The 16,134-nt window shown below is 24.0% G+C and overlaps 2 protein-coding genes across 2 annotated transcripts in view; one reads left to right on the top strand and one right to left on the bottom strand.

Annotated features, from left to right (window-relative positions):
- LOC143063537 (tRNA (guanine(27)-N(2))-dimethyltransferase-like) overlaps positions 1–16,134 on the top strand; it is a 197,922-nt gene that overhangs the window by 172,975 nt on the left and 8,813 nt on the right. The gene's annotated exons all lie outside the window — the stretch shown is intronic.
- Positions 5,113–7,568, bottom strand: LOC143063534 (uncharacterized). The gene is made up of 4 exons (XM_076235736.1): positions 7,042–7,568; positions 6,571–6,728; positions 6,121–6,267; positions 5,113–5,838 (listed from the first exon to the last, which is right to left on the bottom strand). Exons 1-4 carry the CDS (start codon positions 7,554–7,556, stop codon positions 5,144–5,146), a joined length of 1,515 nt encoding a protein of 504 aa, XP_076091851.1. The 5' UTR covers positions 7,557–7,568; the 3' UTR covers positions 5,113–5,143.

Below are 16,134 nucleotides of genomic sequence, written 5' to 3'. Positions count from 1 at the left end.
ATGATTTACCATATTAAAACATTTTAAATCTTTTTATCATTAGGAGACAGTACTATGTTCAAGATTCTATCCGAATGCACTGCTACAATGAGAAAATCTCTTGAATTTCTCTATCCTTTATACTGTATATTTCTCTGTTCTTTATACTGTATACATATTTCTCTATTCTTTATACTATATATTTCTCTATTCTTTATACTATATATTTCTCTATTCTTTATACTATATATTTCTCTATTCTTTATGCTATGTATTTCTCTATCCTTTATACTATATATTTCTCTATTCTGTATACTATATATTTCTCTATTCTTTATACTATATATTTCTCTATCCTGTATACTGTATATTTCTCTATTCTTTATACTATATATTTCTCTATTCTTTATACTATATATTTCTCTATCCTTTATACTATATATTTCTCTATTCTTTATACTGTATATTTCTCTATCCTTTATACTATATATTTCTCTATTCTGTATACTATATATTTCTCTATCCTTTATACTATATATTTCTCCATTCTTTATACTATATATTTCTCTATTCTTTATACTATATATTTCTCTATCCTGTATACTGTATATTTCTCTATTCTTTATACTATATATTTCTCTATTCTTTATACTATATATTTCTCTATTCTTTATACTATATATTTCTCTATTCTTATACTATATATTTCTCTATCCTTTATACTATATATTTCTCTATTCTTTATACTATATATTTCTCTATTCTTTATGCTATATATTTCTCTATTCTTTATGCTATGTATTTCTCTATTCTTTATACTATATATTTCTCTATTCTTTATGCTATGTATTTCTCTATTCTTTATACTATATATTTCTCTATTCTTTATACTATATATTTCTCTATCCTGTATACTGTATATTTCTCTATTCTTTATACTATATATTTCTCTATTCTTTATACTATATATTTCTCTATTCTTTATACTATATATTTCTCTATTCTTATACTATATATTTCTCTATCCTTTATACTATATATTTCTCTATTCTTTATACTATATATTTCTCTATTCTTTATACTATATATTTCTCTATCCTTTATACTATATATTTCTCTATTCTTTATGCTATGTATTTCTCTATTCTTTATACTATATATTTCTCTATTCTTTATACTATATATTTCTCTATTCTTTATACTATATATTTCTCTATTCTTTATGCTATGTATTTCTCTATTCTTTATACTATATATTTCTCTATTCTGTATACTATATATTTCTCTATTCTTTATACTATATATTTCTCTATCCTGTATACTGTATATTTCTCTATTCTTTATACTATATATTTCTCTATTCTTTATACTATATATTTCTCTATTCTTTATACTATATATTTCTCTATTCTTATACTATATATTTCTCTATCCTTTATACTATATATTTCTCTATTCTTTATACTATATATTTCTCTATTCTTTATGCTATGTATTTCTCTATTCTTTATGCTATGTATTTCTCTATTCTTTATACTGTATATTTCTCTATTCTTTATACTATATATTTCTCTATTCTTTATAATGTATATTTCTCTATTCTTTATACTATATATTTCTCTATTCTTTATGCTATGTATTTCTCTATTCTTTATACTATATATTTCTCTATCCTTTATACTATATATTTCTCTATTCTTTATACTATATATTTCTCTATTCTTTATACTGTATATTTCTCTATTCTTTATACTATATATTTCTCTATCCTGTATACATATTTCTCTATCCTTTATACTGTATATTTCTCTATTCTTTATACTGTATATTTCTCTATTCTTTATACTATATATTTCTCTATTCTTTATAATGTATATTTCTCTATTCTTTATACTGTATATTTCTCTATTCTGTATACTATATATTTCTCTATCCTTTATACTATATATTTCTCCATTCTTTATACTATATATTTCTCTATCCTTTATACTATATATTTCTCCATTCTTTATACTATATATTTCTCTATTCTTTATACTATATATCTCTATCCTTTATACTGTATATTTCTTTATTCTTTATACTGTATATTTCTCTATTCTTTATACTGTATATTTCTCTATCCTTTATACTATATATTTCTCTATTCTTTATACTATATATTTCTCTTTTCTTTATTCTATATATTTCTCTATCCTTTATACTGTATATTTCTCTATCCTTTATACTGTATATTTCTCTATTCTTTATACTGTATATTTCTCTATTCTTTATACTATATATTTCTCTATCCTTTATACTATATATATCTCTATTCTTTATACTATGTATTTCTCTATTCTTTATACTATATATTTCTCTATTCTTTATACTATATATTTCTCTATTCTTTATAATGTATATTTCTCTATTCGTTATACTGTATATTTCTCCATTCTTTATACTGTATATTTCTCTATCCTTTATACTATATATTTCTCTATTCTTTATACTATATATTTCTCTATTCTTTATACTATACATTTCTCTATTCTTTATACTATATATTTCTCTATCTTTTATACTATGTATTTCTCTATTCTTTATAATGTATATTTCTCTATCCTTTATACTATATATTTCTCTATTCTTTATGCTGTATATTTCTCTATTCTTTATACTATATATTTCTCTATTCTTTATACTATATATTTCTCTATTCTTTATACTATATATTTCTCTATTCTTTATACTATATATTTCTCTATTCTTTATACTATATATTTCTCTATTCTTTATACTATATATTTCTCTATTCTTTATACTATACATTTCTCTATTCTTTATACTATATATTTCTCTATCTTTTATACTATGTATTTCTCTATTCTTTATACTATATATTTCTCTATCCTTTATACTATATATTTCTCTATTCTTTATACTATACATTTCTCTATCCTTTATACTGTATATTTCTCTATTCTTTATACTATATATTTCTCTATCCTTTATAATATATATTTCTCTATCCTGTATACTATATATTTCTCCATTCTTTATACTATATATTTCTCTATCCTTTATACTATATATTTCTTCATTCTTTATACTATATATTTCTCTATTCTTTATACTATATATTTCTCTATCCTTTATACTGTATATTTCTTTATTCTTTATACTGTATATTTCTCTATTCTTTATAATATATATTTCTCTATTCTTTATACTATATATTTCTCTTTTCTTTATTCTATATATTTCTCTATCCTTTATACTATACATTTCTCCATTCTTTATACTATATATTTCTCTATTCTTTATACTATATATTTCTCTATTCTTATACTATATATTTCTCTATTCTTTATACTATGTATTTCTCCATTCTTTATCCTATATATTTCTCTATTCTTTATACTATATATTTCTCTATTCTTTATACTGTATATTTCTCTATTCTTTATAATGTATATTTCTCTATTCTTTATACTATATATTTCTCTATTCTTTATACTGTATAATTCTCCATTCTTTATACTGTATATTTCTCTATCCTTTATACTATATATTTCTCTATTCTTTATACTATGTATTTCTCCATTCTTTATACTATATATTTCTCTATTCTTTATACTATATATTTCTCTATTCTTTATACTGTATAATTCTCTATTCTTTATACTATATATTTCTCTATTCTTTATACTGTATAATTCTCTATTCTTTATACTATATATTTCTCTATTCTTTATACTGTATATTTCTCTATCCTTTATACTGTATATTTCTCTATTCTTTATACTGTATATTTCTCTATTCTTTATACTGTATATTTCTCTATTCTTTATACTATATATTTCTCTATTCTTTATACTATATATTTCTCTATTCTTTATACTGTATATTTCTCTATTCTTTATAATGTATATTTCTCTATTCTTTATACTATATATTTCTCTATCCTGTATACTATATATTTTTCTATTCTTTATACTGTATATTTCTCTATTCTTTATACTATATATTTCTCTATTCTTTATACTATATATTTCTCTATCCTGTATACTATATATTTCTCTATTCTTTATACTGTATATTTCTCGATTCTTTATACTGTATATTTCTCTATTCTTTATACTATATATTTCTCTATCCTTTATACTATATATTTCTCTATCCTTTATACTATATATTTCTCTATTCTTTATACTATATATTTCTCTATTCTTTATACTATATATTTCTCTATTCTTTATACTGTATATTTCTCTATTCTTTATAATGTATATTTCTCTATTCTTTATACTATATATTTCTCTATCCTGTATACTATATATTTTTCTATTCTTTATACTGTATATTTCTCTATTCTTTATACTATATATTTCTCTATTCTTTATACTATATATTTCTCTATTCTTTATACTATATATTTCTCTATCCTGTATACTATATATTTCTCTATTCTTTATACTGTATATTTCTCGATTCTTTATACTGTATATTTCTCTATTCTTTATACTATATATTTCTCTATTCTTTATACTATATATTTCTCTATCCTTTATACTATATATTTCTCTATCCTGTATACATATTTCTCTATTCTTTATACTGTATATTTCTCTATTCTTTATACTATATATTTCTCTATTCTTTATACTGTATATTTCTCTATTCTTTATACTATATATTTCTCTATCCTTTATACTATATATTTCTCTATCCTTTATACTATATATTTCTCCATTCTTTATACTATATATTTCTCTATTCTTTATACTGTATATTTCTCTATTCTTTATACTGTATTATGGTATTATTGCGTAACAATTTTCATATTGGCTTAGTTATAGGTCCGAGGGTACCATATTGGCCTGAGGCGAAGCCGAAGGCCAATATGGCTGCCCGAGGACCTATAACTAAGCCAATATGAAAATTGTTACGCAATGATACCTTTATTAATTAACCAGTCCAATATGAACTCTAGCCGGGCCAATATGAAGATTGAAAATAGTGTGAAAATCTGACATTCAGGACTTCAATAGTAGTGATATGAATATGTATCAATGAAAATTGAGGATTTTAATCAAAACAATAAAATAGTAACAATTTTATTAAATAATCAACAGTAAATACACACAACAAGTAAAAAACATGTTTTTATCTAGTTTTCAGATTAAAGCTCTTGGCTGCAGTTTATAGTATTCTTTCTTTCCCCTGAGTATATGTTAATATTGAAAACACCACCTGTTATAGTTGCACCTGCAAACATGGCCATTGGGTTGTCATGTTTGTTAGCAGTTTGATTATTTGTATTTGATACATTTGCATTTAAATTATTATGAACTAATGTATTTGAGTTTGAAAGTTCACAAGGTTCCTCTGAATCTGATGTCGTCTGTAAATCTGAGTTCGGCAACATGACCTTAGATATTGTGTGAGAAGCTTGTTGCTGTTGTTCAATAGACGGTACTGAATAATGAGTTAAGGTACTAATGCCTTTCCAGCCTCCTAATTGAGCAACTTCATTGGCAGGTCTACCATTTTGAAGTAGTGTGGTAGCAAAAGTTTTACGTCCCGAATGATTAACCTTTCTTCCTTGAAGATCTCCTTTTTCTGCCATATTTTTTACCATTTTACCTAATTTATCTTTGCCTATGGTTTGGCGAGTGTACCATATTTCCTCATGTTTATTATCTAAAGGCCTCAAATAAAATCTATGTTCATCAGTTAATGTGTCTTGAGGTCTATGCCGTTTGTATTCCTTGTAAACATGAATAGGGCAATTACTTCCTCCTTCCCCGAAAATCTTTGGCGTAATATCCCAGAAATCCCTGCTTTTTGCTCCACTACGGGTTTTGGTGCTTCTTTCTGAAAAAAGTATGCTTATGTCAATATTTAAAGAAGAATTATCCTTCCTGTCTGTACAAAACTTTCACTTTTATATAACAAAAAACATGTATTGCATAGTAAATAAGATTTGTTTTGATAAATATAAAACAATGGTTAATATCCTTAAAAGCACAAATTACCAACTTTTGTCAGGACTGTTGTACATGTACATCCATTATCCACAGAAGTATATATTCTGTGATTTCTAAAAGATTTAAAATATCAACTATTTAAATGATGGAAATCATAACATAATCTCACCATTAAATTCCAAATACTCCTTTCCATCAGATGTAGCTTTTAACTTGACATCTCCCCATGTCATGTTAACATGGTCTTGTCGACCTCGTAGACCAAAGTATGTTGCATTATTTAAAAACACAGCATTCAGTAATGCATCAGGGTTTTCTGGAAAAAGAAAAAAAAAAGAACTTAACTAAAATACATGTATCTTAATGTAAATATCCAACTTAAAATAGTATTTAAAGGACAAATACTGTATCAAAATGCAAAAGACCTCTGGAGACACTCTCATTGTTCAAGACCTTATGTGTATTTTAAACATTTTTTATTAGAACAACCATTTAATAATCAGGGATGGATAGAGGGCGACAAGGAAATAAAATAATTTGTTTGCCACAAGGTTAAAAAAATGTTTAATTAAAAGTTACTGACTGACACGCTGGAATACAACATTTTTTTTAAACTTACGTGTTCCAATAACGCCTTTCTCCCTCAAGATTTGAATTTCCTCAGTCTTCAAAGGTTCAGCTCTGTTTGGCTTACTGCCCTTGCCCAATGACTTTAATGCCTTTCGCTTCGCTTCTAATACCCGTCTTGTGTGGTTGAACTCAGGATCCTTTTTAATACTGAAACATTAAAGAAAAGATATGCATAATATCTGACATGTAATTTTTGTATGTACATGTTTTATACTTATAGCAAAGAGAAACCAAGGAATATTCATTGTACACAAGCTTAAGATCATCAAAACCACATTGACCCAGATGATATATATAGTTTTTACCAAAAAAAATGACACAAGGCTAAAATTAAAATATTGGCACTGAATATTCGAGTCATAATGCTTGACAGAATAATGCAAAGGCTATCATGCTATATCAAGACAAGGGAGTTACATGTCTCACAGATATCAAATAATCTACATGAAAATAATCGTACCTTATACTACTTTTTGAGTCCTTCAAATGTCTATCCAAGCTGTTGAACATAGAGGATAAAGAGTCAGGCTCATATTCGTCACCATTTTTCTTCAGGACTTCAAGAAAAAATCTTGATAACAGACTGTCCAAGTCTTTGGCAGGTATTTCCACTGAATCACGCATTTCTCCAACAGATATGAAAAAATCCAGCATCACTTTCAAGTCACTCTTTGTTTTAGTTTTTGTGTTCTTGTTAACACTTAAAGCTAGAAAAGAGTCAGTGTCTTCATCAGTGACAGAGCGAAACCTCTTGCTACTCGAGCTATTTTCTTTGTCTGATTCGTCAATCTCATGATTCTGTGCATTTTCAATGTCCTGCAGAATTTCATTTGGGAATTTGAAATTCGCTGAATCAACTTCTTCCAGAATCAAATTTCCTTCCCCATTGACATCCGCGAGATTTCTCTTGATGTACTCTGCCTCCCTATTAGATAAATCGTCGTAGTGAAAATAGTCTTCAACTAACGCATCCATCGCATCATCTATATTTTTGTCGAGCCTTCGACTTTAGTCGAAAAAGCGAGACTAAGCGATCCTACATTCCGTCGTCGTCGGCGTTGTCGGCGGCGTCAACAAATATTCACTCTGTGGTTAAAGTTTTTGAAATTTTAATAACTTTCTTAAACTATACTGGATTTCTACCAAACTTTGACAGAAGCTTGTTTATGATCATAAGGTAGTATCCAAAAGTAAATTTTGTAAAAATAAAATTCCATTTTTTCCGTATTTTACTATAAATGGACTTAGTTTTTTCTGCGAGGAAACAAAACATTCACTCTGTAGTTAAAGTTTTTAGAATTTTAATAACTTTCTCAAACTATCCTGGGTTTGTACTAAACTTGCACAGAAGCTTGTTTATGATCATAAGATAATATCCAGAAGTAAATTTTGAAAAAATAAAATTCCATTTTTTCCATATTTTACTTATAAATGGACTTAGTTTTTTCTGCGGAGAAACATTACATTCACTCTGTGGTTAAAGTTTTTAGAACTTTCTTAAACTATCCTGGGTTTGTACCAAATTTGGACAGAAGCTTGTTTATGATCATAAGATAGTATCCAGAAGTAAATTTTGTAAATAAATAAATCCATTTTTTCCATATTTTACTTTTAAATGGACTTAAATTTTCTCCAGGGAACCATTACATTCACTCTGTGGTTAAAGTTTTAAAAATTTTAATAACTTTCTTAAACTATCCTGGGTTTGTACCAAACTTGGACAGAAGCTTATTTATGATCATAATATTGTATCCAGAAGTAAAGTTTGTAAAAAGATTACTCAGTTTTTTCTGTAATTTACTTTTAAATGGACTTAGATTTTCTTGCAATCATAAAATAGTGCATGTAACAAGAGGAATATTTTTATTGATTTTTTCCCTCATTGTTGTTGAGTCTGCAATTTACAGCAAAAATAGGCGAGACACTGGGTTCCGCGGAACCCTTACAAATTTTTTATAGAGCTATTGCTCCATCGTTTTGTTGTCATTTTCTCCTGTCAGACGACACTAGCCGTAGTTCTCTAGAGTTATCGGGATTTCAACCGATTAGTCTAGAGCTAATCGAATATGCTAATATTGGGCTTGCTAAACCCGGGCCAATACGGAAAAATCCGTATTGGCCTTATAGGACAAAATTATCGATTTGGCAGTTTTACTCGTATTTAGTCAAATAAGCTCCAGTTAATTAATAAATTTCTCTATTCTTTATACTATATATTTCTCTATTCTTTATACTGTATATTTCTCTATTCTTTATACTGTATATTTCTCTATCCTTTATACTGTATATTTCTCTATCCTTTATACTGTATATTTCTCTATTCTTTATACTATATATTTCTCTATCCTTTATACTATATATTTCTCTATTCTTTATACTGTATATTTCTCTATTCTTTATACTGTATATTTCTCTATCCTTTATAATGTATATTTCTCTATTCTTTATACTGTATATTTCTCCATTCTTTATACTGTATATTTCTCTATCCTTTATACTATATATTTCTCTATTCTTTATACTATATATTTCTCTATTCTTTATACTATACATTTCTCTATTCTTTATACTATATATTTCTCTATCCTTTATACTATATATTTCTCTATTCTTTATGCTATGTATTTCTCTATTCTTTATACTGTATATTTCTCTATTCTTTATACTATATATTTCTCTATCCTGTATACTATATATTTCTCTATCTTTTATACTATATATTTCTCTATATTCTTTATACTATATATTTCTCTATCCTTTATAATATGATATTATTACGTAAGTATTTCTGTATTGGCCTTGTTATTGGTCCGAGGCTTGCTGTATTGGCCTGAGGCGAAGCCGAAGGCCAATACAGCTGGCCGAGCACCAATAACAAGGCCAATACAGAAATACACGTAATAATATCTTTATTAATTAACTACAGTGTTACAATATTTTTTTAATTTCATTTCAAAAGAGATAAATATTTTTACCTTGAAGTGGAACTATCCAAATCTCAGTTTGTTTCTTTTTATTAGATGCGATACATAATGATCTGGTGCTGTTTCCAGGTGTCTTCACCATTTTCTCATCTGATGAATTTTTCTACCCTTTTCAGTTACTATAAAGTGTTACAACCTAAATTTAGACGCAACACATAAATAGTAATTGGAAAGGTACTGCCATTGCATGTGTAATGCAGAAACTAATTTAAAATCGATGTGTACAATCGTAAAATTATGAGGTCGTCAAGAAATGAACTTTGTGATAATCTACTACTTCCCCAAACCTGAAATAGTTTTATCGTCACGTCTGCTTTCAAAATACCTTTTAAATGAATGTCACCGTCTTTCACCTGAAATGTATGCCATACTGACATTTTCAGCATGTTTAAGATAACTAAATGACAACTGCGTCTTCAAAACAACTATTTACTTTCAGTTTGTGTTTATCGTGACTTTCGATGTAAAACCTAGAGACGTTCCGAAATCCTGCACTTGTGTCAACTCGGCCAATACAGAAAAAAATCTGTATTGGCCCAGTTATTCTGTATTGGCCCAGTCTACACATTATATTGCATAGGCAGTTTTCATCATATTAAGTCCAATAACAGTGTAGTTAATTAATAATATATATTTCTCTATCCTGTATACTATATATTTCTCTATTCTTTATACTGTATATTTCTCTATCCTTTATACTGTATATTTCTCTATTCTTTATACTGTATATTTCTCTATTCTTTATACTATATATTTCTCTATCCTTTATACTATATATATCTCTATTCTTTATACTATGTATTTCTCTATTCTTTATACTATATATTTCTCTATTCTTTATACTATATATTTCTCTATTCTTTATAATGTATATTTCTCTATTCGTTATACTGTATATTTCTCCACTCTTTATACTGTATATTTCTCTATCCTTTATACTATATATTTCTCTATTCTTTATACTATATATTTCTCTATTCTTTATACTATACATTTCTCTATTCTTTATACTATATATTTCTCTATCTTTTATACTATGTATTTCTCTATTCTTTATAATGTATATTTCTCTATTCTTTATACTATATATTTCTCTATTCTTTATACTGTATATTTCTCTATTCTTTATACTATATATTTCTCTATTCTTTATACTGTATATTTCTCTATTCTTTATACTATATATTTCTCTATCCTTTATACTATATATATCTCTATTCTTTATACTATGTATTTCTCTATTCTTTATACTGTATATTTCTCTATTCTATATACTATATATTTCTCTATTCTTTATAATGTATATTTCTCTATTCTTTATACTGTATATTTCTCTATTCTTTATACTGTATATTTCTCTATCCTTTACACTATATATTTCTCTATTCTTTATACTATATATTTCTCTATTCTTTATACTATATATTTCTCTATTCTTTATAATGTATATTTCTCTATTCTTTATAATGTATATTTCTCTATTCTATACTACATATTTCTCTATATTTTATACTATGTATTTCTCTATTCTTTATAATGTATATTTCTCTATTCTTTATACTATATATTTCTCCATTCTTTATACTGTATATTTCTCTATTCTTTATACTATATATTTCTCTATCCTGTATACTATATATTTCTCTATTCTTTATACTATATATTTCTCTATCTTTTATACTATATATTTCTCTATTCTTTATAATGTATATTTCTCTATTCTTTATGCTATGTATTTCTCTATTCTTTATACTATATATTTCTCTATTCTTTATACTATATATTTCTCTATTCTTTATGCTGTATATTTCTCTATTCTTTATACTATATATTTCTCTATTCTTTATACTATATATTTCTCTATTCTTTATACTGTATATTTCTCTAACCTTTATACTATACATTTCTCTATTCTTTATACTGTATATTTCTCTATCTTTTATACTATGTATTTCTCTATTCTTTATAATGTATATTTCTCTATTCTTTATACTATATATTTCTCTATTCTTTATACTGTATATTTCTCTATTCTTTATACTGTATATTTCTCTATCCTTTACACTATATATTTCTCTATTCTTTATACTATATATTTCTCTATTCTTTATAATGTATATTTCTCTATTCTTTATAATGTATATTTCTCTATCTTTTATACTATGTATTTCTCTATTCTTTATAATGTATATTTCTCTTTTCTTTATTCTATATATTTCTCTATTCTTTATAATGTATATTTCTCTATTCTTTATACTATATATTTCTCCATTCTTTATACTGTATATTTCTCTATTCTTTATACTATATATTTCTCTATCCTGTATACTATATATTTCTCTATTCTGTATACTATATATTTCTCTATTCTTTATACTGTATATTTCTCTATTCTTTATACTATATATTTCTCTATTCTTTATACTATATATTTCTCTATCCTTTATAATATATATTTCTCCATTCTTTATACTGTATATTTCTCTATTCTTTATACTATGTATTTCTCTATCCTTTATACTGTATATTTCTCTATCCTGTATACTGTATATTTCTCTATTCTTTATACTATATATTTCTCTATTCTTTATACTATATATTTCTCTATTCTTTATACTATATATTTCTCCATTCTTTATACTGTATATTTCTCTATTCTTTATACTATGTATTTCTCTATCCTTTATACTGTATATTTCTCTATCCTGTATACTATATATTTCTCTATTCTTTATACTGTATATTTCTATATCCTTTATACTGTATATTTCTCTATTCTTTATACTATGTATTTCTCTATTCTTTATACTATATATTTCTCTATTCTTTATACTATATATTTCTCTATTCTTTATAATGTATTTTTCTCTATTCGTTATACTGTATATTTCTCCATTCTTTATACTGTATATTTCTCTATCCTTTATACTATATATTTCTCTATTCTTTATACTATATATTTCTCTATTCTTTATACTATACATTTCTCTATTCTTTATACTATATATTTCTCTATCTTTTATACTATGTATTTCTCTATTCTTGATAATGTATATTTCTCTATTCTTTATACTATATATTTCTCTATTCTTTATACTATATATTTCTCTATTCTTTATACTATATATTTCTCTATTCTTTATACTATATATTTCTCTATTCTTTATAATGTATATTTCTCTATTCTTTATACTGTATATTTCTCTATTCTGTATACTATATATTTCTCTATTTTTTATACTATATATTTCTCTATCCTTTATACTGTATATTTCTCTATTCTTTATACTGTATATTTCTCTATCCTTTATACTATATATTTCTCTATTCTGTATACTATATATTTCTCTATTCTTTATACTGTATATTTCTCTATTCTTTATACTATATATTTCTCTATCCTTTATACTATATATATATCTATTCTTTATACTATGTATTTCTCTATTTTTTATACTATATATTTCTCTATTCTTTATACTATATATTTCTCTATTCTTTATAATGTATATTTCTCTATTCGTTATACTGTATATTTCTCCATTCTTTATACTGTATATTTCTCTATCCTTTATACTATATATTTCTCTATTCTTTATACTATATATTTCTCCATTCTTTATACTATACATTTCTCTATTCTTTATACTATATATTTCTCTATCTTTTATACTATGTATTTCTCTATTCTTTATACTGTATATTTCTCTATCCTTTATACTATATATTTCTCTATTCTTTATACTATATATTTCTCCATTCTTTATACTATACATTTCTCTATTCTTTATACTATATATTTCTCTATCTTTTATACTATGTATTTCTCTATTCTTTATAATGTATATTTCTCTAACCTTTATACTGTATATTTCTCTAACCTTTATACTGTATATTTCTCTATCCTTTATACTGTATATTTCTCTATCCTTTATACTGTATATTTCTCTATCCTTTATACTGTATATTTCTCTATTCTTTATACTGTTTATTTCTCTATTCTTTATACTTTATATTTCTCTATTCTTTATACTATATATTTCTCTATCCTGTATACTATATATTTCTCTATTCTTTATACTATATATTTCTCTATTCTTTATACTAGTACTATATATTTCTCTATTCTTTATACTGTATATTTCTCTATTCTTTATACTATATATTTCTCTATTCTTTATACTATATACTTCTCTATTCTTTATACTATATATTTCTCTATCCTGTATACTATATATTTCTCTATTCTGTATACTATATATTTCTCTATTCTTTATACTATATATTTCTCTATCCTGTATACTATATATTTCTCTATTCTTTATACTATATATGTCTCTATTCTTTATACTATGTATTTCTCTATCCTTTATACTGTATATTTCTCTATCCTTTATACTATATATTTCTCTATTCTTTATACTATGTATTTCTCTATCCTTTATACTGTATATTTCTCTATCCTTTATACTATATATTTCTCTATTCTTTATACTATATATTTCTCTATTCTTTATACTATATATTTCTCTATTCTTTATACTATATATTTCTCTATTCTTTATACTATATATTTCTCTATTCTTTATACTATATATTTCTCTATCCTTTATAATGTATATTTCTCTATCCTTTATACTATATATTTCTCTATTCTTTATACTGTATATTTCTCTATTCTTTATACTATATATTTCTCTATCCTTTATACTATATATTTCTCTATTCTTTATACTGATATTTCTCTATCCTGTATACTATATATTTTTCTATTCTGTATACTATATATTTCTCTATTCTTTATACTGTATATTTCTCCATTCTTTATACTATATATTTCTCTATTCTTTATACTATATATTTCTCTATCCTTTATAATGTATATTTCTCTATCCTTTATACTATATATTTCTCTATTCTTTATACTGTATATTTCTCTATTCTTTATACTGTATATTTCTCTATTCTTTATACTATATATTTCTCTATTCTTTATACTATATATTTCTCTATTCTTTATAATGTATATTTCTCTATCCTTTATACTATATATTTCTCTATTCTTTATACTATATATTTCTCTATCCTGTATACTATGTATTTCTCTATCCTTTATACTGTCAATTTCTCTATTCTTTATGCTATGTATTTCTCTATTCTTTATGCTGTATATTTCTCTATTCTTTATACTATGTATTTCTCTATTCTTTATACTATATATTTCTCTATCCTTTATACTGTATATTTCTCTATTCTTTATACTATATATTTCTCTATTCTTTATAATGTATATTTCTCTATTCTTTATAATGTATATTTCTCTATTCTTTATACTGTATATTTCTCTATTCTTTATACTGTATATTTCTCTATTCTTTATACTGTATATTTCTCTATTCTGTATACTATATATTTCTCTATTCTTTATACTGTATATTTCTCCATTCTTTATACTATATATTTCTCTATCTTTTATACTATATATTTCTCTATCCTTTATAATATATATTTCTCTATCCTGTATACTATATATTTCTCTATTCTTTATACTGTATATTTCTCTATCCTTTATACTATATATTTCTCTATTCTGTATACTATATATTTCTCTATCCTTTATAATATATATTTCTCTATCCTGTATACTATATATTTCTCTATTCTTTATAATATATATTTCTCTATTCTTTATACTATATATTTCTCCATTCTTTATACTATATATTTCTCTATCCTGTATACTATATATTTCTCTATTCTTTATACTGTATATTTCTCTATCCTGTATACTATATATTTTTCTATTCTTTATACTGTATATTTCTCTATTCTTTATAATGTATATTTCTCTATTCTTTATACTGTATATTTCTCTATTCTTTATACTATATATTTCTCTATCCTTTATACTATGTATTTCTCTATTCTTTATACTATATATTTCTCTATCCTTTATACTATATATTTCTCTATCCTTTATACTGTATATTTCTCTATTCTTTATACTGTATACTTCTCTATCCTTTATAATATATATTTCTCTATTCTTTATACTATATATTTCTCTATTCTTTATACTGTATATTTCTCTATCCTTTCTACTATATATTTCTCTATTCTGTATACTATATATTTCTCTATCCTTTATACTATATATTTCTCCATTCTTTATACTATATATTTCTCTATCCTTTATACTATATATTTCTCCATTCTTTATACTATATATTTCTCTATTCTTTATACTATATATTTCTCTATCCTTTATACTGTATATTTCTCTATTCTTTATACTGTATACTTCTCTATCCTTTATAATATATATTTCTCTATTCTTTATACTGTATATTTCTCTATCCTGTATACTATATATTTCTCTATTCTTTATACTAAATATTTCTCTATCCTGTATACTATATATTTCTCTATTCTTTATACTATATATTTCTCTATCTTTTCTAATGTATATTTCTCTATTCTTTATAATGTATATTTCTCTATTCTTTATACTATATATTTCTCTATATTTTATACTATGTATTTCTCTATTCTTTATAATGTATATTTCT

The sequence above is a fragment of the Mytilus galloprovincialis genome, chromosome 2, assembly GCF_965363235.1.
Source record: "Mytilus galloprovincialis chromosome 2, xbMytGall1.hap1.1, whole genome shotgun sequence".
NCBI lineage: Eukaryota > Metazoa > Mollusca > Bivalvia > Mytilida > Mytilidae > Mytilus > Mytilus galloprovincialis.
Note: the sequence above shows the minus strand (reverse complement) of the source record. Positions and strands in the feature narration are given on the sequence as shown.

Excerpts from the sequence above, each read along its gene's own strand:
- LOC143063534 (XM_076235736.1), bottom strand. The coding sequence starts at position 7,556 with ATGGATGCGTTAGTTGAAGACTATTTTCACTACGACGATTTATCTAAT. Across the intron at positions 6,268-6,570 it reads GAAAGGCGTTATTGGAACAC|AAAACCCTGATGCATTACTG; the intron begins GTAAGTTTAAAA and ends TTCTTTTTCCAG. Across the intron at positions 5,839-6,120 it reads GGAGTATTTGGAATTTAATG|AAAGAAGCACCAAAACCCGT; the intron begins GTGAGATTATGT and ends TACTTTTTTCAG.